This window comes from Onychomys torridus, chromosome 22 (genome assembly GCF_903995425.1).
Source record: "Onychomys torridus chromosome 22, mOncTor1.1, whole genome shotgun sequence".
Taxonomy (NCBI): domain Eukaryota; kingdom Metazoa; phylum Chordata; class Mammalia; order Rodentia; family Cricetidae; genus Onychomys; species Onychomys torridus.
The window spans coordinates 23,015,358-23,036,690 of record NC_050464.1 but is presented as its reverse complement, the minus strand read 5'-3'; the positions used below and the strand labels follow the sequence as shown (position 1 = coordinate 23,036,690).

General features: G+C 46.0%; 1 protein-coding gene across 4 annotated transcripts in view; it reads left to right on the top strand.

Annotated features, from left to right (window-relative positions):
• Rabgef1 (RAB guanine nucleotide exchange factor 1) overlaps positions 1-11,781 on the top strand; it is a 49,171-nt gene extending 37,390 nt beyond the window's left edge. For 3 of the 4 annotated variants that reach the window (XM_036172402.1, XM_036172400.1, XM_036172399.1), the window contains 5 exons: positions 4,067-4,148; positions 5,061-5,193; positions 7,158-7,249; positions 8,985-9,241; positions 10,209-11,781. In XM_036172402.1, coding sequence (XP_036028295.1) covers positions 4,067-4,148; positions 5,061-5,193; positions 7,158-7,249; positions 8,985-9,241; positions 10,209-10,607 — 963 coding nt within the window. In that variant the 3' untranslated portion in view covers positions 10,608-11,781. The remainder of the gene's footprint in view (positions 1-4,066; positions 4,149-5,060; positions 5,194-7,157; positions 7,250-8,984; positions 9,242-10,208) is intronic. The other variant, XM_036172401.1, reaches the window with a different exon arrangement.
• The last annotated feature ends 9,552 nt before the right edge of the window (positions 11,782-21,333 follow it).

The following is a 21,333-nucleotide window of genomic DNA, read 5'->3' as shown; positions in this document are numbered from 1 at the left end:
AGAATCACAGTGAACGTGGGTTCAAGGGTGTATGTGGTCACCTGTATAGTGCAGTATCTATAGCTTTCTTTTGTCATATTTTTATTATTTTATGTATATGGCTGTTTTGCCTGCATGTATATCTGTGTACCCTAGTTCATGCCCAGCCCACTGAGGTCAGAAGAGGGCATTGGATCCTCTGGAACTGGGGTTAGAGATGATTGTGAGCTAACATGTAGGTACTGGGAATCAAACCTGGGTCTTCTGGAAGAGCAACAATTGCTCTTAACTGTTGAGTCTTCTCTCCAGTCCTTCAAGAGTAATTTTAAAGCATGGTGGAAAGTTGGGCATTGTGGCATATATCTTTAATCTCTGCATTCAAGAGGCAGAGGCAGGTGGATTGCATCTCTTGAGTTATAGGCCAGCCTGGTCTACATGAGCTCCAAGCTACCCAGAGCTACCTAGTGAGACCTCATCTCAAAAAGAAAGAAAAAGGGCCAGGCAGTGGTGGTGCACACCTTTAATCCCAGCACTTAGGAGGCAGAGGCAGGTGGATCTCTGTGAGTTCGAGGCCAGCCTGGACTACAGAATGAGATCCAGGAAAGGCACAAAGCTATACAGAGAAACCCTGTCTCGAAAAACAAAAACACAAAACAATCAACTGGGTATGGTGGCATATGACTCTAATCTCAGCACCTACAAGACAGATGGAGTTAGTTAGAGGATGGATGGTCTGGGCTGTACTGTGAGTTATAGAACAGCTTGGGAGGTAGGAGCAGGTGTATCTCAATGAGTTCGAGGCCAGTCTGGCCTACAGAGTGAGTTTCCTGACAGCCAAGGCTACACAGAGAAACCCTATCTTGAAAAACCAAAAACAAAACAAAACAAAATGTTAAAAAATAGGTCCTAGCCGGGTGGTGGTGGTACACACCTGTAATCCCAGCACTCGGGAGGCAGAGGCAGGTGGATCTCTGTGAGTTCGAGGCCAGCCTGGGCTACAGAGCTAGTCCAGGACAGGCTCCAAAGCTACAGAGAAACCCTGTCTCGGGGGGTGGGGTGGGGTCCTCATTTTCTGCCTTTTCTGAAAGAACAGCCTGCCCTTTTTTGAAAGGGTTAATCCTCTACAACCTCACCACCCTCAGGGTACATGGCCTTTAGTCTGTTGGATAGTGCAGTAAAACACAAAGTTTCTCTTTAAGTTAAACTCATTTTCTCGATTGAGGCTTTTCCTCTGCTTGCTTGTTTTTGTCTCTGCTCTTCGAGGCAGGTCTCATGTAGCCTCACACTTGCTCTCCAGCAGGAGATGATCTTGAACTTGTGTTCATTCTGCTTTCACCTCCTTTCTCAATTCAGGTTTTATTATTCTTTTCTTAATTTAAAGCTTTTATTTTATGTGTGTGGGTGCTGTGGTTGCACGTAAGACTATGCACCACTTGATTGCCCTGTATAGACCGAGGTCGGAAGAGGGCGCTGGATCCCTGGAACAGATTTGGGTGGTGGGAACTGAACCCAGGTCCTCTGTAAGAGCAGCTAGTGCTCTTGACCACTGAGCCGGCTGTCTCTCTAGACCCTTAATTCAGGTTTTCAAAATATAATTTCCATGGGGCTGGAGAGCTGGCTCGGTGCCTAGGAGCACTTACTGCTCTTGTAGACGACCCAGCTTCAGTTCTCAGCACTCAGGGCTTGGCTGCTCACCACCGTAAGTGGATCTGACACCTTCTTCTAGCTTCTGAGGGCATCAAGCGTGCATGTGGTGCACATACATATTTGTAGGCAAAGACACATGTAAAAATAAATCTTTAAAAACAAAACCCAATTTCTATATGAGCAGCTACTGTGTAATCTCACTTTCCCTGCTAAGGAAGTGGTCAAGCATAACATAGGCTATTTTATTGGTTTTCTTCCCTGGACAGTCTTTCTGTTAAAATTTGCCACAGCCAGGCATGGTGGAGCATGTCATCAATCCCAGCATTTGGAAGGCAGAGGCAGGATCTCTTGAATTGGAGGCCAGCTTGGTATACATAGGGAGTTCTAGGACAGCCTCGGCTATGTAGAGAGACCCTGGTTAAAAAAAACAAAACAAACAAAAAAACTGCTACTGATGAGTTTGTGTTAACTTGCAGTTTGCCTTGTGTTCATGCTTATGGAAAAGGTCTTTTTCTGTGTTTAAATGAAGAGATTATAATTAAAATGTGGTTTTATGTAGATTATAATTAAAATCTCGCACTTTGCCAGAATAAATGGAGAGATAAGAGCCTTCCTGTACCCTAAAAAGGTTTTACTGAACACTTCACTCTTACATATTTATTTTTGAGACAAGGTCTCATTTAGCTTACACTGGCCTTGAGCTCCTGATTCTTCTGCCTCTACCTCCAAGTGCTGAGTCACACGTTGTCACCACTGGTCTACACTGTGCTGGGAATCAGTCCCAGGACCTTTTGCCTTCTAGTTGAGCACTCTTCCCACAGATCCACATTGCCAGACCCACGTGAATGTTCTAACCCAAATAGTAGTTTGCTCTATGTGGTCACTGTTAGAACCCAGAAGGGTCTGTTTAAAGAGAGACTCATCAAAACAAGCTTTAATTCTTGAGGAAGCTGGGAGGAAGTAGCACAGACTTGGTTTTAAATGAGAAGCCGTGTGTCCTCACTTACCTGCAGAAGCTGAAAAAGTCAGCGTTGTAGAAGTAGAGTGCAGAACAGTGCCGCCAGGGGCTGGAGTGGCAACCAGAGGGGCGAGGAAAGGGGGCAGGTACAAGGGTGCACTCAGGTTAAACCGTGTGTGTGTGTGTGTGTGTGTGTGTGTGTGTGTGTGTGTGTGTGTGTTTCCACATGTTGGTATGTGTTCATTCATGCAGGTGCCAAAGTGGTCAGCAGAGGGTGTGGGAACTCAGGAGCTGTAGCTACAGGCTGTTGTGAGTCACCTTATGGGGTGCTAGAACTTAGTTCTGATCCTCTGGAAGAGCAGCAGATGCTCTTAACCTCTGAATTACCTTCTCCAGCCTCTCTGATGTTCTTCAGCACGGTAGGAAAACTATGGTTGTTGACACTTAATGGTGTATCTCTAAATAACGAGTGGAAAGGAATTGGGACATTCCTGCTACAGCACACTGACAAGTCTAGGATTGTTTGCTAGGTGCCTTGGTCTCTGTTCATTGCACCTTGGATAGAAGTATCACTGTACCCATAAAGATGTAGTTACTAGAGAGCAATTGAAGGCTTTTTAAAGGGAAAAAAAATTTACTTGATTAGAAGTGAGACCCCAGTGGGGCCGGGGAGATGGCTTAGATGTTAAGAGAGTGTACTGCACTTCCAGAGGACCTGAGTTCAGTTCCTAACACCTGTGTCTTGGTTAGGAACTTCATCTGTAACTCCAGCTCCATAGAGTCCAACAGGTCCAACATCTCTGGCCTTTGCTGGCACTACACACACACACACACACACTTAAAAATTCTTTTGCTTAAAAGATTTTATTGCTGGGCAGTGGTGGCACACACCTTTAATCCCAGCATTCGGGAGGCAGAGACAGGTGGATCTGTGTGAGTTGAGGCCAACCTGGTCTATAGAGTGAGTTCCAGAATAGGCTCCAGAGCTACAGGAAAACCCTGTCTCGAAAACACACACACATATATATAAAATTATGTAAATATATGTGTCTGTGTTTGGGTATGTGCACATGAGTGTGTTGCCCACAGAGTCTGGAGGAGGGCGTTGAATCACTTGGAGCTGGAATTACAGGGAGGCAGTGATAAACTGCCTGCCATGGATATTGGGAATCAACTTGAGTCCTCTGCAAGAGCAGCATAGCCCTCTCTTGAGCAAGACCCTGTCATGAAAAAATTAACAACAGCAGCAATAATAATAATGGGAGTGATAGAAATGAAATAAATGGAGTGTGCACAGATTATATGTACATACAGTAACATGTAAAAATCATGAGTAGTAGATTTTTTTTCTTGCAGAATATATGTAATTTGTAAGTGCTTATAGGATTGGCTCTGTGCAAGGAGTGTGTTTTAGAAATTTGTTAAAATTTAGTGTTCTCAGACTTTTCAGCTGCTCACCAGTCTTTTGTCTGTTGATTCCAGGATTTAAGCATCGAGGAGCAATCAGAATGTACTCAGGACTTTTACCAGAATGTGGCCGAAAGAATGCAGACTCGTGGGAAAGGTAATGTGTTGTTAGCCAGCTGTTAGGGGGCAGCTGGTTATAGCTTAAATTAGCTGTCCTCTGCTCCTCTGATTGGCCTGGCTGGTGCACATCCAGACATTGACAACCACCTCATACCTCCCAGCACCTTTAAATGTCTTAGGAGGTCCCAGTGAAACAGCTTAACAAATAGGTGGGAATTCTGTAAGACGCAGTTTAAAAAGTTGTAATTTTGGGGCTGGAGAGATGGCTCAGAGGTTAAGAGCAATGGCTGTTCTTGCAGAGGTCCTGAGTTCAATTCCCAGCAACCACATGGTGGCTCACAACCATCTTTGGTGAGGTCTGACACCCTCTTTCAGCATGCAGGCAGAACATTGTATACATAATAAATAGATCTTTTTTTTCTTTTTTTTTTTTTAAGTTGTAATTTTGTTGTTGTTTTGAGACAGTCTCACATAGTTCAGGCTGGCCTCTAACTAGATTGTAGCCAAGGATGGCCTTGTGTTCTTGATCCTCCTGCCTCTACCTCCCATGTGCTGAGACGACAGGCGTGCACCACCTTGCCTGGTGTATACAGTTCTGGGAGTGGAACCCATGATTCATGCATGCTGGTCAAGCGCTCCACCAATTGGGCCACATCCTCAGCCCAAAAAGTTGTCAATTTTTAAAGAGGAATTTTTGTTGTTTTTGCTTTTTTGAGACAGGGTTTCTCTGTGAAATAGTCCTGGTTGTCCTGGAACTCGTTCTATAGACCCGGCTGGTCTCAAACTCACAGAGATCCACCTGCCTCTACCTCCTAAGTGCTGGAATTAAAGGTGTGGGCACCACCGCCCAGCTGTGAATTAATTTTTTTCTGTGCAGAAAATACTGTAAGAGCATAGTCTTGACTTGGAAACCTTCTCCTGAGCTGTTATACCCATTTGTGTATTCCAGTGCCTCCAGAGAAGGTGGAGAAGATAATGGATCAGATCGAGAAGCACATCATGACCCGTCTCTACAAATTTGTGTTCTGCCCCGAGACTACGGATGACGAGAAGAAAGACCTTGCCATTCAAAAGAGGATCAGGTGATTGCCCTGCCTGACTTACCTGCTGTCTAGCATGGAATGGTAGCATGTGGGCCTCCAACCTCGAACATTGCAGCACGGGAGCTTCTCAGCCAGGCTTCTGGGAACCTGCTTTTCTGTCTGACTCAGTTGGCTGGAGATGGAACCTGGACTGGATATTTGAGATTGTTCTAGATCTCTAACATTTTCAAGGACCAAAATGAGGACTTGATTTCTTGTTTCCTTGTTTTCTCATCAGGAGGGGAACTGTGACTGTCTATCTCAAGGCAATGCATGTCGTCTGTCCTCCTTCCGCCCCTGTTGGGTTGCAGTCTCCAGGCAGCACTCAGGCACATCTTTGCCAGTCTGAACTGGTGACGATGATCACTGACCCATTCTTAGGGAACCCATGGAGTGACCCCAGACTGTGCAGTGCAGCAGCAGTGGAACATTCACTAACACACCACCTGGAGTAGTTAACTTGTCCATTGTTGCGGTAACACCTGACAGAAACAGCTGAAGAGAGGGAATTGCCTGGCTTGTGGTTTAGAAGGGTACGGTCCATCATGGTGGGGAAGGCAGGCCTGTGGCAGGAACAAACAGCTGGTGCTCCTTATGACTCTATGGGTCAGGATGCCTCTTCTCTCTTCTTCCCTTAAAAACTTAACTTTATGTATACATGTATGTGCCTGAGGGTATGTTATGAGTACCATGGAACCCAGGGAGGTCAGAAGAAGCATTGGATCCCTGGATCTGGAATTACAGATGGTTGAGAGTCTCCATGTGGATGCTGGGAACCTAACCAGGTCCTCTGCAAGAATAGACAGTGCTCTTAACCTCCAAGCTGTCTCTCCAGCCCCCTTTTCCTTTTTTTTTTTTTTTTTTTTTTTTTTGACAGTCTCATGTAGCTGAGACTAGGCTTGGTCTCCTGATCTTGCTTCTACCTCCCAAGTTCAAGGAATTACAGGCATTCCCACCATGTTCCTTTCTTCAGTTTGAGTCCCCAGCCCATAGATGGCACCACTGAAATTTAGGGTAGATCTTTTCTCCCTAGTTAATCTTCTGTAAAAGCCTTCACTGGAGAGTCCAGAGGTGTCCTCTGGAGGATTCTAAAATGGAGTCAAGTTAACCAGGAAGATTAATCATCACAGCACCTAGTATGTGAACTGTTCCATGGCTCAGTCATATGAAGTGTCTGGAGGCCCCTGTGTCCTTGGCCAAGGAACCTCAAAAGAGGTCTTAGATAAAATGGCTGGGAATTGGATAAGTATATGGAGATTCCATACCAGGAGTTGACACAGGGCAGATGCAAAATAGAGTTCAAGGCCAGGGACTAGAAGTTAGATGGATGTTAGATGAGGGATAGGTTGAGAGCATTAACCATGCTGATAGAGAACTCAGCAGCAGAGGCCAGTGTAAAGGCGGGTGAGCCAGGAAGGGACTCAGGTTGTGGAGACATATGCCATCCTCTTCAGGGGCTCTCATGTGTCTTGGACATAAAGATAGGGTGTAACACTGCAGGACCAGCTATGGACTGTGAGGACAGTAAGCAGCAGATCCTCAGCTTTCATGGCAGAATCTCCTTTGAGCCAGGAGACTGCCCTCTGTCCTCTGTGTGGTGCAGGAGCAGAGTGGCATTTTAGGCATTGTCATGTCAGCTAAGCTTCTTTACTTGGACAAGAGTCATGTGCTTGCTGGGCAGTGGTGGTGCACGCCTTTAATCCCAGCACTCGGGAAGCACAAGTGGATCTCTGTGAGTCCGAGGCCGGCCTGGTCTACAGAGTGAGTTCCAGAACAGGCTCCAAAGCTACAGAGAAACCCTGTCTTGAAAAACAAACAAACAAAAAAATGTATTATGTTTGAACTTGGACTTGGGATTGCCTAATATGTCAGCGATACCCATTTTCCTTTGACTGAAGGAAACAACAAGGTTAGAATCCACCTTCTGTTCTTGGGCCTCTTCCTGACTACGCCTCTCTCTGCAGGGCGTTGCACTGGGTGACACCTCAGATGCTCTGTGTCCCTGTCAATGAGGAAATCCCGGAAGTGTCTGACATGGTGGTGAAAGCGATCACAGGTCAGTGGAGCGTCTGGATGTTCTCCATAGGTTAACATGGTGCTGCAATATTAACCCACAGAAAAGCCCTTAAAATCTATCCTTTCTTCCACCCTTCCTTCTCTCCCTCTTTCTTTCTTTCGTTCATTCTCATTATGTAACCCTGGCTAGCCCGGAACTTGCTATGGAAGACCAGGCTGGCTTCAGACTCATAGATCTGCCTGTCTGTGCCACCTGAGTGCTGGGTTGCTACATACAACAGCAGGGAAACTCCCCCCCCACCACCTTTTTTTTTTTCCAGAGCTGAGGACTTGCTAGGCAAGCGCTCTACCACTGAGCTAAATCCCCAACCCCTCCCCTTCTTGTTTTGTAACTGAGTTCTTTTTTTTTTTTTTTTACTGGAACTGCTTTTGATATTTTAAAAAAGGATTAATTTATTTTTACTCTATGTGCATTGGTGTTTTGCCTGCATGTATGTCTGTGTGACTGGAGTTATAGACAGTTGTGAGCTGCCTTGTGGGTGCTGGGAATTGAACCCAGGTCCTCTGGAAGAGCAGCCAGTGCTCTTAACTGTTAAGCCATCTCTTCAGCCCCATTATTTTGATATATATTTTTTAAGTAGCATACATCTATTTATTTATTTGTTTGTTTTTTGGGGGGCAACATACTACATCTTGAGTGTGAGGACAAAGGACAACTTGTGGGAGTCAATTCTCCTTCCACAATGTGAGCCACAGGGATCGAACTCAGGATGTCAGGAGTGGCAGCAGATACTTTCACATGCCAACCAATCCTGCTGGCCCAAAGTCTCATTATTTGGTCATGGAGCCAAACAGAAGTCAAATACAGCTAGACATGACAATGGCTGCTATTCTTCTCCACTCAAGTCAACTCTTCTGGCTTTTGTGTCTAAGAAAGAGCTTGTTAGTAGCCATAGCCCTGAAAAGCAATGTGCGCGCAACAAAGATGTTCTGGACTGAGTTTAAAGGTACCCAGGAGAGGCTGGGGATGGAGCTCATTCTGTTAGGACAGGCTGGAGATGGGGCTCAGTATGTTAGGAGAGGCTGGGGATGGGGCTCAGTATGTTAGGAGAGGCTGGGGATGGGGCTCCGTTGATGAAGCCTGGTGTTCTGTCCAGTACTGCATTAACTGGGTGTGGTGGTGCACACCCATCATCCTAGCATGTGAGAGGTAGTGGTAAAAGGATCAGGTCGAGGTTATCCTTGCTACATAGAGAACTCTGAGCCAGCCTGGGATGGAAATATAAGCCCCCATTACAAAAGTAAAAACAAAAAGCAACAGCAGAACACTTTTTAGAGCCTTGTTTTCCTTCCCCATGGAGCTCAGGGGTGCGTTCCCACGGGTTCTTGGGCACACTTGTGTCATTCCCACTGGGCCTCCTGCTCCCTGCATGATCTTGGACAGCCAGCAGCCCCTCTGACACTCACCGACCCATGTTTGAGATGGAGGCCTAAGGGTAGCTTACCTGCTTCGTGCTGTGTGTTCTGTGAATTTGTCTTTACAGCTCTGGGATCTAAGCTCCTCCTCTACTAAGTTAATTGCTGGAGGGCTGGGCAGTGAGGCACCCCTGAATCCCAGTGCTGTCCTCCCCCCTTTGAGATTAAAAAAAAAAGACTCACTGTATAGTTCTGCTTAAGCATCTCGTGCTCGGGTGGCAGGTGTGCACCACCTTGCCTGGCCAGTTGCTTCTTGTGTGGTAACTGCCTCACGGTGGCACCGTCCCTCTGCTTCACAGACATCATTGAGATGGACTCAAAGCGTGTGCCTCGGGACAAGCTAGCCTGCATCACCAGGTGCAGCAAGCACATCTTCAATGCCATCAAGATCACCAAGAATGAGCCAGCCTCTGCCGACGACTTCTTGCCCACTCTCATCTACATCGTCCTGAAGGGCAACCCCCCTCGCCTGCAGTCCAACATCCAGTACATCACTCGCTTCTGCAACCCCAGCCGGCTTATGACGGGCGAAGATGGCTACTACTTCACCAACCTGGTAAGATTTGACTCCTGAAGGCAGGGAGAAGACCCAGGAGGGGATTGACCTGAGGGATGTGACCTGGTCCTGTGACAGTTTAGAGTTTCTGGGGGTGCTTGTCTGTCAGAGGGGAGGTGACCAGTTTACACACAAGTTCTCTCTCCCTGCACTTGTCCAGAAGTGCACCGTTGCCCAGGGCAGATCCTCTCCTGAGGAGTTGGGCTCTGAGGAGAGCATGCTGCCTGGCTCCTGTTTGGCATCCGCATCACTGCAGCCCTGTGTGATCTGTGGCAAGCAGGAGTCACCCGCTTCTGGTGCTGCTGACTTCCTGGGGGAGGTTCAGCACTGCCACTGACATCAATAGGGGAGATTGGGAAAGGAAAGTTCACTAGACCTGGAAGCTGTTTGGTTTTAAGTAAATGTTTCACATGTAATAAAGAACCCGAACTCAGGTGTGTTGAAGGCAGGCCACACAGACCTATGAGTGCTAATAGGTGGGGGACAGCTGTGACTAAGGAGAGAGCTGGGAGAGACAAGAGAGGCAAAGGACAGAATCTGTTGAGGAACAAGAAGGTAGTGGAACTGTGAAGCCACTGGACCAAAGAATTTTGAACAAAAGGAAGACAAGTGTCCAGAAAACAGCATGTTAGCACACGCCAGCAGCTGAGAGGATGAGGTGACTAGATATAAGCTCTAGTTACATAGTGAGACCCTGTCTTAAGAGAGAACAACCCGGGCCTGGTAGCCCATGCCTGTAATCACGAGGATCCAGGAGATCAGGAACTCAAGATCATTCATGGCCATATAGTAAGTTTAGGGCTAGCCTGGGCTTCGAGCTGTCTCAAAGATACAAGAAAGGGCTGTGGCAGGGTACTTGCCTAGCCTGCATGAGACCCTGGGTTCAATCCCCAGTACTTGGGGTGGGAAAAGATTTTAAAGTCTGCTGAACTGCCTTGACGACCATGCTGTTTTCTTCCTTCTGTAGTGCTGCGCTGTGGCTTTCATTGAGAAGTTAGATGCTCAGTCCTTGAATTTAAGTCAGGAGGATTTTGACCGGTACATGTCCGGCCAGACTTCCCCGAGGAAGCAGGAGTCTGAGAGTTGGGCCCCCGAAGCCTGCTTAGGTGTGAAGCAGATGTATAAGAACTTGGACCTCCTGTCTCAGTTGAATGAACGGCAGGAAAGGATTATGAATGAAGCTAAGAAACTTGAAAAAGACTTAATAGACTGGACAGACGGAATTGCCAAGGAAGTTCAAGACATTGTTGAGAAATACCCACTTGAGATTAAGCCCCCAAACCAACCATTAGCAGCCATTGACTCTGAAAATGTGGAGAACGACAAGCTCCCGCCCCCACTGCAGCCGCAGGTGTACGCAGGGTGATGGCTTGCTCATGGCCATATTTACTTGGGGCTGAGTTCAGGGAGCTGCTGTGTTCCACTGTTCAGGTCTGGAATACGAAGTAACTGCTTAAGTCATCAAAGTATTTTTAAGGTACCGTTTTAGAGATTGTTTTGTTTCTTTTCTTTTTTTCTTTTGTTAGCAGGGGAAGCTAGTAAATAATAATGCACTATTTATTTGAGTTGGTGAAGTAGGTTTGTGTGAATTCTGTTTCAATCTTTTATGTCCTCCCTGATTTTCCCATGGGCTTCCTCTGTGGTAGACACTGTTGTTGGTTTGGGGCAAATATGCCTTTAAAAGGATAAAACCGATGCTACAAAGTCTATGTTGAAATGAATCCAATGTTCCCACACTCCCCAGTGTGAAGTAATTTTGTAATTGTAAAGATAGAAGATATGTTAATAAGTAAATATGTAAAATTGTAAATATGTAAAAAATTAGGGCTGGGGGAGGGATGGTGTCCGCGTGCATGGCATTTCACATGCTGATTTTTTTTTTAGGTGAAAATGAAATATATTGAATGTTTGCCTTTAGTACCATTTTATTTGTTTTGCCCCACTAAAAATAATTTAAATTTTGGCCTTTCACCTTTAACATTACATTAGCACTAACTGCCCTAACTCTGCGGTCCTTCCAGGTACATGGTATGAAGTTGTGACACCAACTTCTAGGTCACATAAGGTGTTGTTCTGGGACCTGGGGAGGAGGCTCGGTTAGTAAGTGCTTTCCACACTGGTGTGAGGATCTGACTTCAGTGTCCAGCACCGTGTCAAAAGCTCAGCCTGGGGACACGCACCTGTAATGGCACTGCTGGGAGGCAGTGGCAGGCAGTGGCAGGCAGCTTCCTGGGCTCCATGACTAGCAAGCTTTGCCTCACCTAACCAGTGAGAGACCCTGTCTAAACAGTAAATCTAGACAGACGGCTCCTGAGAAATAACACCCAAGGCTGACCTCTGGCCTCCACATGCCCATATATGTGCCTGTGTGCCTGTGTACCACACACACGAACACGTCACATACGGAGTTGCTGGTTAGTATGGTTGACTTTGAACTGTGCTTCTAGCTTCCTCCCCCCAATCATCCAACAAACTGTTGCAGGGTGTCTTGCCTTTCTGTTTTGTTTTGGCCCCTTGGGTTGATTTTATTTTTGTTTTGTTTTGGTTTTAGGGGTTTTTGTTTGTTTTTGAGACAGGCTGTTGCTATGTAACCCAGGCTGGCCTCAAACTTCTGATCCTCCTACCTCTGCTTCCCAATGTTGGGACTTAGGGGTATGTGCCACCACACTCAGCTCCTTCAGACACGTCATCCCTGAGTTCTGTGATGCAGAGACTTGGTTTTGGATGGGAGTTGGAATGAGTGAATGAGGCTTATGGGGGTTGACAGGGAACTTCAAGCAAGAGGTCTTGCAGTCTCCAGTCTCCTTAACAGTCAGCAGGTTAAGTAAACCTTTCAGAACTGATGTTAGTGGCCTGAGAATCCTGTTGCTGTGTATATTGTGGCATAGTTGAGTAGCATTCCTGCTTTCTGTACCCAGTAGATGCCAGCAGTCTCCCATGTTTGTGGAATAATGGCCTTGATTCCTGGGGTGACACATACTTTATAATCCTGGTACTCAGGAGGTAGAGGCAGGAGGATCAGGAGTTCAGGTCATCCTTATACACCTAGTGAGTTTGAGGCAAGCCTGGGCTGTGGCTCCCCTGTCTCAAAGAAAGAAAGAAAAATTAAACTGGTCTCTGGACATTATTAAATGTCTCCTGGGGGACAGAGCTAGCTAGCCCTTGCTCAGAATTACCGGTCTCTTGTAAGCAAGGGGTTTGTGCTCCTGCTAGTTAATACGCTATAACCAAAGAATATTGCATTGATTATATAGTCTAATGCTACTTTTTGATGTCTCCCTCAGAGAGGCCCTGCAGTGGGGACCCTTCTCTAATCCTTGTGAAACTTTTTATATCATGATTATACCATGGATGGATGACTCTTCTACATGGTTATCAGCACCCTTGTGAAATTAGGAAATGCTCAGGACACCTTCTTGAACAGTGTCATGGCATTCAAGCAGCTGAGAAAGACTTTCTTCCTTTCTCAACATATTTTCCTAAATGTTTACTACAAAAATGTAGTATAATAATTTTGGAATAAAACTAGGGCAAATATATAACTTAAAAATATTTAGTTTGTTTTAAATTATGTGTATGTCTCTTTGTGCATGTGTGTGTGAGTACAGGTACCTATGGAGGACAGAAGGCGGCATCAGATCCCCTGGACCTAGAGTTACAGGCAGTTAGTAGTGAGCCACCTAATAGAATTGCTGAGAATCAAACTCAGGTTCTCTGCAAGAACAGTATGTGCTGTTAACCATTGAGCCATCTCACCAGAGTGAAATATAAAACTTCAATGCTTTGTTTAAGCTGGTATTAAATATACCAAATTTGACACATTGACAGTTACTAAAGTCATAGAACAGCTGAATCAGCTGTCCCCAAGTTCACGCAGAAGGCAGTGAATTACACTTAGAGGCGGTGAAAGGGCTGAGGAGGTGGCTGAGTAGGTGAAATGCTGGTTTTGCAAGCAAACTGGGTTTAATCCTGAGAACCTGTGTTCAAAACCTGGCTTAGTGGTGTATCCTTATAATCTCAGCTCTGAGGAAGTGGAGACAGGAAGATCCCTGGATTCATGGGCCAGCCAGCCTAGTCTTCTGGGGGGAGTTCCAGGCCAATGAGAGATACTGTCTGTCTTCAAAAAACAAGGTGGGTAGCATTTCAGAGGAACTAAATTCAAGGTTGATCTATGACTTCCACACACACACACATTTAACCAGTTGGGATCTTCACTCACAGTAACGTGGGCCCAGGTGATTTCAGTGGCTAGCACACTTTCCTTTTCTTTTTCTCTACTTTCTAGGTGCTAATCCCGGCCCACATAGTCTAAATTTTCCGGGAAACATCCAGTTCTTTTAGGTGTACATTATTAAATAGAATAATCATATAAAAGCTGGTGGGGTAGAAACAGAAGGATCAAGAGTTGAAGGTCAGTTTGATCCCCGGCACTGTATAAACAAAGAGAAAAATAGTTCAGAGTCAGCCTTGGCTATATTAGGAGTTCATGGCCAACCTAGGCTACAACACCTTGTATCAAAAAACCAAAATAAGTACCCTCAGCCTCTCACAAAAGCTGACTGCTGGGTTTCTTGCAGGTTGTTTCCCGAATTTCTGTGGATATGTCATGTTGGTCCCATGCTTGAGATAATGGTCTCATGCCTCAGGTAGAGGCTTACATGTCTCTTTAGTCAGCATCACGACAGTGGCCAGAGATTCTGTTTTCTGAACGTGAAAGTGTGGTATTTATGTATTGTGAATGTGATTCGAATCAAATGTTGGGAAAGATGTCCATATCAATAAAAGTTTCTTGATCCATCCTTCTTCCAAGTAGACTGATGTTTGGCTCCTTACTGTAAGATACACATAGTTACTAATATTTTTTTTGTTGCTGTAATAAGGTTGGGAGGGTTCAAAGCAAGTGACTGACGACTGTATTAGTGTTAGGTTGCTGTGACAGAAGACGGCACACCATGACAGCCCATGGGGAGAGGAAGATGATCTTGGCTCCTGGTTTCAGGTGGTCTCAGTTTACCGCGGCAACAGGAGCACACATTGAGACTCCTTACGTGCTGGCAGACCAGGAAGGAGCAGCTGGAATGCTGAGTGCTGACCTGTCATCCAAAGCTGCCTCTTACTGACCCACTTCTGCAAGGGGAACCCCAATTACTGAGAGGCTCCACGGTCTCTTAAACTATCAGCATGAGCCGGGGAGCAAGTGACCACATCTCAGCCTGTGCGGACACTTCGCACCTCTGCAGGAACCAAAGACTTCCTTTCCTCTCGACACCGGCTGCTATCTGACTAGAACGACAACAGCACTTTGGGGGTCCAGATAAGCATCCTGGAGAGGTACACCATAGGTAGCAGGCTTTCTTGGACCACCAGCCCCCAAATCATGACATGGAGACTTACTAGTTTTGAAAGCTTGGCCTTAGTTTAGGCCTGTCCCACTAGCTCTTACAATTTATATTAACCTGTTTCTCTTCATCTACGTTTTGCCTCAGGGCTTTGTACTTTTTCATTCTGTATGTCCTACTTTCCTGCTTCCTCCGTGTCTGTTTGTCAGTCTGGCTAGCTGGCCCCGGGCATCTCTGTCTCTTTCTCCCTCATTCTCTCTCAAGCCTGGATTTCTCCTCCTCCTTACTCTCTCTGCCTGCCAGCCCTGCCTATCCCTCTACTGCCTAGCTATTGACTGTTTGGCTTTTTATTAGATCAATCAGGTGCCTTAGGCAGGCAAGGTGAAACAGCAACACGTCTTTACATAATTAAATGCAGCATAAACACAAGCAACACACCTTGACATAGTTGAAACAATTACCCTGTAACACAAACAAATGTAACATGTCTTTACTTAAACAAATATTCTATTCTACGACAGTATACCAGCTCCATAATAGCAATTAGGGTTACCTCTTCAGAAAGGGGGATGTGAAGAAAACAGGAGGTAAGATTTGACTAGACAGTTTCTTACCAGGAGCCAGAAATGCCAAAGGTGTTTGGAGAGTCTGGTTTCTTATCTGGTTCCTTATTTATTTGGTTTTTCAAGACAGTTTCTCTGTGGAATAGTCCTGGCTGTCCTGGTACTCGCTCTGTAGACCAGGCTGGCCTCAAACTCACTGAGATCCTCTGCTTCTGCCTCCCAAGTGCTGGAATTAAAGGTGTGCACCACCACCACCCTGCCTGGTTCTTTTTAAAAATGATTTATTTGTTTTTACTTTGTGTGCATTGATTGGTGTTTTGCATGCATGTATGTCTGTGTGAGGGTGTCTGATCCCCGGAGGTAGAGTTACAGGCAGTTTGTAAGCTGCCATGTGGGTGCTGGGAATTGAACCCAGGTCCTCTGGAAGACTAGTCAGTGCTCTTAAGTGCCAGATCATCTCTCCAGCCCCTCTGATCTGGCTCTTAAATGTTCCTAGGGTTATGTTGTTAACAATCCTTCTTGTGAGAAGAGGTTAGCTATGTCTACCTCTAAGGTCTCTGACTAACCACCAAGGTCTCTGACTAACCAAAGCCCTATTCCCCCCCCCCCCCCCCAAGTTCAGTATTACCACGACATGTATTGGGTTTCCTTACAGAGAGCATCAGTGAGGGGTTACTTACAAGGTGTGGGCACTCCTCACCTTACGAGCCACACCTGGAAAGCCTTACCTAGTAGGGACAAGGGCTTCTATAACCAAATAAATAATACTCCACCCAGTGCCTCTAGTGGGGACCTGAGAAAGCCCTGAGTGGATGTATAAATAGCAGAAGTCCTGAGTGAATGTGTATGTGGGCATGACCATATCAAGGATCAGTGCCTCAGGCCCATGGGAATTTGGCAAAGCCTTCCCTGGTGAGGCTCAGGGTTGATGGCAAGGCCTTCCTCTGGAGTGTGACTGTGGACAATGTGTGCAAATATGAATACTGAGGAAAGACTGATTAGTGTGTGCAAAATACTCATGGCAACTGCAGCTTCCTCCCCCAGATGTTTTTTTACAGCCTGAGACTGTTCCACTACAGATATCGGCAATTAGCTAATGCCTCCTCCTGTTCTGTATGTCGTAACACATGCACTGAGGTTCTGGGTTGTTTCTGTACCTGGTGCCACTTCAGAGTGCTCAGTACATGTGTCTAGCCTTTTCCTTCCCTGATTGCTCCTAGTCAGGTCAAGTCCTAGCTGAGCTGGATGCTGCACCCTCTTCTTCTGTGTGTGTGTGTGTGTGTGTGTGTGTGTGTATACACTCCAGCCCTTCCCCCAGGCCTGTGCAGAGTTGCCAGTTGGTAGGGAGCAGTTGGATACTTAGGGGTGGGGTGTAAACTCTCACAAGCCAGTTAAGAGAAAACTCTTCCTGGTCTAAGGAACTGAATCTGCAGCCTGCATGGAGCCCTAACATTCCAGCTGGGCTCAGTCAATTGCCTGGCTAAGGGACCAGGGAACCCTCGGAAGGCAGGCTTACCTTATACCATGCTAAAGAGAGGGAGCCAGGCCATGGTGGCACATTCCTTTGATCCCAGCAGGCAGAAGCAGCTAGCCTGGCCTACAGAGTAAGTTCCAGGACAGCCAGGGCTACACAAAGAGACCCTTTTCCAAAACAAAACAAAAAAATGAGAGTGAGAGAGAGAGAGAGAGAGAGAGATTAATTCCTTGTCTTAGGGCCCTCTGCTAGAGGCTCAATAAAATCACTCTCACTAAATGATCCCAGTCACTTATCCTAATAATAATGTACTGTTTATAATCCTTAAAAAGACTGCATATCCTGGCCAGGTTAAAGGAAACAATGTATAATGGGGGAATTGTGAGGTTTTTGTTGTTTTGTTTTTCCCCTATCAAAAGTTAGTGGAGCTGGAGAGATGGCTCAGTGGTTAAGAGCACTGTCTGCTCTTCCAGAGGTCCTGAGTTCAATTCCCAGCAACCACATGGTGGCTCACAACCATCTGTAATGAGACCTGGCGCCCTCTTCTGGCCTGCAGTCAAACCTGCGGTTTACATAATAAATAAATAAATCTTTTTTTTTTTTAAGTTAGTTAGCTTACTTAAGGCCGTATTCCATAAACCTTCCTGGGTTTTGTTGGTTTGTTTTGTGTTTTTGAGACAGGGTCTTTCTACATAGCCTTGGCTGTGCTGAAACTCACTATATAGTGAGGCCAGGCTGGCTTTGAACTCACAGAGATCCACCTGCCTTTGCCTCCTGACTGCTGGGATTAAAGGCTTGTGATATCATGCCCAACTCATAAGCCATCTTGGGACAGGCTTGTTTGCCCTGCCCCTAGATGATCCTGAGACTTGACTATCACACCCTCCTCCTTCATGCCCACCTTCCAGTATTTTTAGACTGTGAGGTCAAGCTCCCACAGATGGGATGAGACACAGTAACTGCCTTATGGGGAGCAGAGGAAACCCTGAGTGAATGTGTGTTGTTGATGCAGGCATAGTAGCCATGCCAACAACCCTAGCCCCAGACCCAGGGAGAACCTTCCCTTCTGGTCCACATGACACGCAGAAAATGTTCATCATAACCTGCCCTGTCCTGTAATCAGCCTGAAGCCTGCTCCCCCTACAGGGAGATCAGCTAAACCTGTCTCCTTCATCCAGCTGCATCCCATAAACCCCACCTTGTTTATTTGCATGTAATAATCCCTCCTCCCTCATCAGCTGTATGCAATAACCCCGTCTCCCTTTAACTACATCATAAACACATGGCACTTACTGGGTACCGCAGTTTCTCCACTATGTGGCTCAACTCTCTGTCCCTGTGTCCATCTGTTTGTCAAAAGTAATACTCAGGAATGGCTAGGGGTTGCAAATATCACTATCCTTTAAGCTGCCTCAAGGTCAGAGAAGTCCACAGAGCAGTGCAAGGAAGCTGCATTGCCTGCAATAGAATCAGAAGGAAGTGAACTTCCCACTCTGGTGTGCTTGCTAGTCTGGCTTGGGGTCACGGGATATACCCTTTTTACAAATTTCCTTGCGGGGTTACTTTCACTTTGTGTTCTTTGTGTGACACTGAGATCAGTTCCCCCAACAAGTTGGGGGCTTGTCTTAGATTTCAGGTCCATCTGGGGAGTGCCCAGATCCTCTCCCCTAGGAGAGATGTGTCCCATGGCCCTGTTGCATTGGCCCGTAGGGGCTCAGGGGAATGACACTCTTTTGAATTGGCAATGAACCTAGGATAGGAAGTTTTTCCTCAAAGCAGAAAATACCGGGGTATCCAAGAATATCCCATGTACAGATCCAGGTTTAAAAAAATGCCAAATGGCAAAGTACTCTATGGTGGTTGGGTTTTTCTGGAGGTTGGATGAGGGTGGAAGGAGTTGATCCAGAGTTCCACAGGTGTCCCTGGTGATGCCTTACGCTTTCTGGCAGTTCAGATTGGAGAATTGTATGAACCTGCCTGTTTCTAAAAGTACTTGACATAGGACACCACCCTAAGAGGGAATCAGTCAGAGATGGACGAAGCATTTGAATTTAGAGTGTAAAGAACTTCCCCAAGGGGGAGTCGAACCTATTAGATTCATGAAACCTCTCCCTTAGGTGTGGCTGACAGCCTTGGCTGAGAGAGAAACACATTCTGCCTCTAAGAGCGCCCTGGCCCTTGGCATGCCCAGGACAGAAGGAAATAGCCCTACAGCTCAAAGAAGATGGAGCGTGCTATATCTTAAGGCTTTTCTGTTTCTCTGTTTTGTAGCCTCATCTGTGATGGAAACTCACCCAGTGTCTGAGAGTGCTCTGACCTTTGACACTCGAAGGACAGAAGGAAATGATCTTTACAACAGATAGTATCAACTCGAAGATCTATTTCTTAAAATGACTGGCTTATTCTGTTCCCATAGGCTTTTCTTCCTGTACTTCCTTGTCTTTGTTCTCCCTGATAATAATCAAGTAAAACATTTGATTTCCTTCTAAACATGGCTCAATGACTATAGTGTCTTTGTATGCAATTGCCTCTAATAAAAGCACAGCACTGGAGACAGTCTGGGTCCCTAGAGAGTCTCCCATGAGCCACGGTGCTTGGCTTGGCTGGGTCCTAATGCTTTTATTTCCACCCACAGTCTTCAAACCAGTTTTTCTTTTAGATAGAATATTCCTTTTTTCTTCTTTTCCTCCTCGTTTTTTCCTTTTTTTTCTTTTTCTTTTTTTTTTTGTTTTTGTTTTTTTTTTTGTTTTTTTTGAGACAGGGTTTCTGTGTGTAGTTTTGGGTGCCTGTCCTGGATCTCGCTCTGTAGACTAGGCTGGCCTCTAACTCACAGAGATCCGCCTGCCTCTCCCTCCTGAGTGCTGGAATTAAAGGCGTTTGCCACCACTGCCCAGCTTTCTTTTTGTTTTTCCAGACAGAGTTTCTCTGTGTAGTTTTGGTGCCTGTCCTGGAACTTGTGCTGCAGACTTGGCTGGCCTCGAACTCACAGAGATCTGCCTGCCTCTCTACCTCCAGAGGTAGGTGCTGGGATTAAAGGCGTGTGCTACAACTGATAATTACATGTTCACATGGTTGGGCTTGCCCGGTGGACTGCCTAACTATTTCCGGTGTAGACTAGCCATCTCCGGGTCAGACATCTCTCGGGACCAGGACTCTGTGGCCTTACGTGGTTGCGTAAAGCACGCGCGCAGCCATGTAATCTACGCGCATGCGTGGAGTACTCACAAGAGTCCCTGTACGCATTCGTGGCCCAACCTTTAAAAAGCCGGTGCCATCTTGCATGAGCCCCCTCTCTCCTTATCTCCTCACCCACGTGTGTTTCACGCAGGCCTGTCACCTCTGTCCTCTTTAATAAAACTCTTCTGTGGTCTTGTTGTGTTTGGGACGTGTTCCTAGCTCCGCATAAATACTAACAACAACCCCTGGCTTCTTTATCCTTAAGACTCCTTTTGCTCTGTGCTCATTGTCTGGTCCCAGTGCCCCACTCCTGATTTTTCTGTACCCTGAGGACTCTTGCTTTCAGTTTCCAGTTACAGTGACGTAAGACAGGCGACAGAAAAGAACAGGCTGGTGTCATCTCATTCCATTTTTTTAAAAGCTGTTTTTCTGCTTTCTATGTTTGTTTTAGTTCTACTGCTGTGAAGAGACATCACAACTGGGGCAACTCTTACTGAAGGAAGCATTTTAACTGGGGGCTTGCTTACAGTTTCAGAGGGTTAGTCCATGATCACCATGGTGGGAAGCAGACAGGCATGGGACAGTAGCTGAGAGCTTTACATCCTGATCTACAGGCAGCAGGCAGAGAGAGATGATACTGGGCCCGGTGTGAAGGTGGAAGTTTCTGTCCTGCCAACAACTCCCAAATACCCAGCAGACGCTTCCCAAGTGACCACACAGAGGCTTATATCGATTACAAATGCTCAGGCAGTAGCTCAGGCTTATTACTAACTAGCTCTTACACTTAAATTAACCCATAATTCTTATCTATGTCTAACCATGTGGCTTGGTACCTTTTCTCAGTACAACATTCTCATCTTGCTTCCTCTGCATCTGGCTGGTGACTGTCTTATTCTGCCCTCCTTCTTCCCATCATTCTCAGTTTCGCTTTCCTGACTAACTTCCTGCCCAGCTACTGGCCAATCATCATTTTATTAACCCAATTCCAGTGACAAATCTTTACAGTGTACAAGAGGATTATTCCACAGCACTGGTGTGGACTTTTAAAACCTCAAAACTTACCCCAGTGACACACCCACCCCAACAAGGCCACACCTCCTAATCCTTCCCAAACAGTTCCTTTAACTGAGGACTAAGCGTTCAAACATACTGGGCCTATTGTGGTCATTTTCATTCAAACCACTACAAAATTTGCTACATTATAGGTACTAAATTAAAAAAAATGTAACAATTCTGTTGACAGTCAGCCCACGGAGAGGATACAAAGGACCCTCTGCCTAAAGTAACTCTAAATAGCTACTCCAGCCTCAGGTTATTGTTATTATTATTATTATCATTATTATTATTACTATTATTTGGTTTTTTTTGAGACAGGGTTCTCTGTGTAGTTTTGGTGCCTGTACTGGATCTCACTCTGTAGACCAGACTGGCCTCGAGTGCTGGGATTAATGGCGTGCGCCACCCCTGCTGGGCTTGTTTTTGTCTTTTGAGACAGGGTTTCTCCAAGTAGCCCTGGATGTCCTGGAACTCACTCTATAG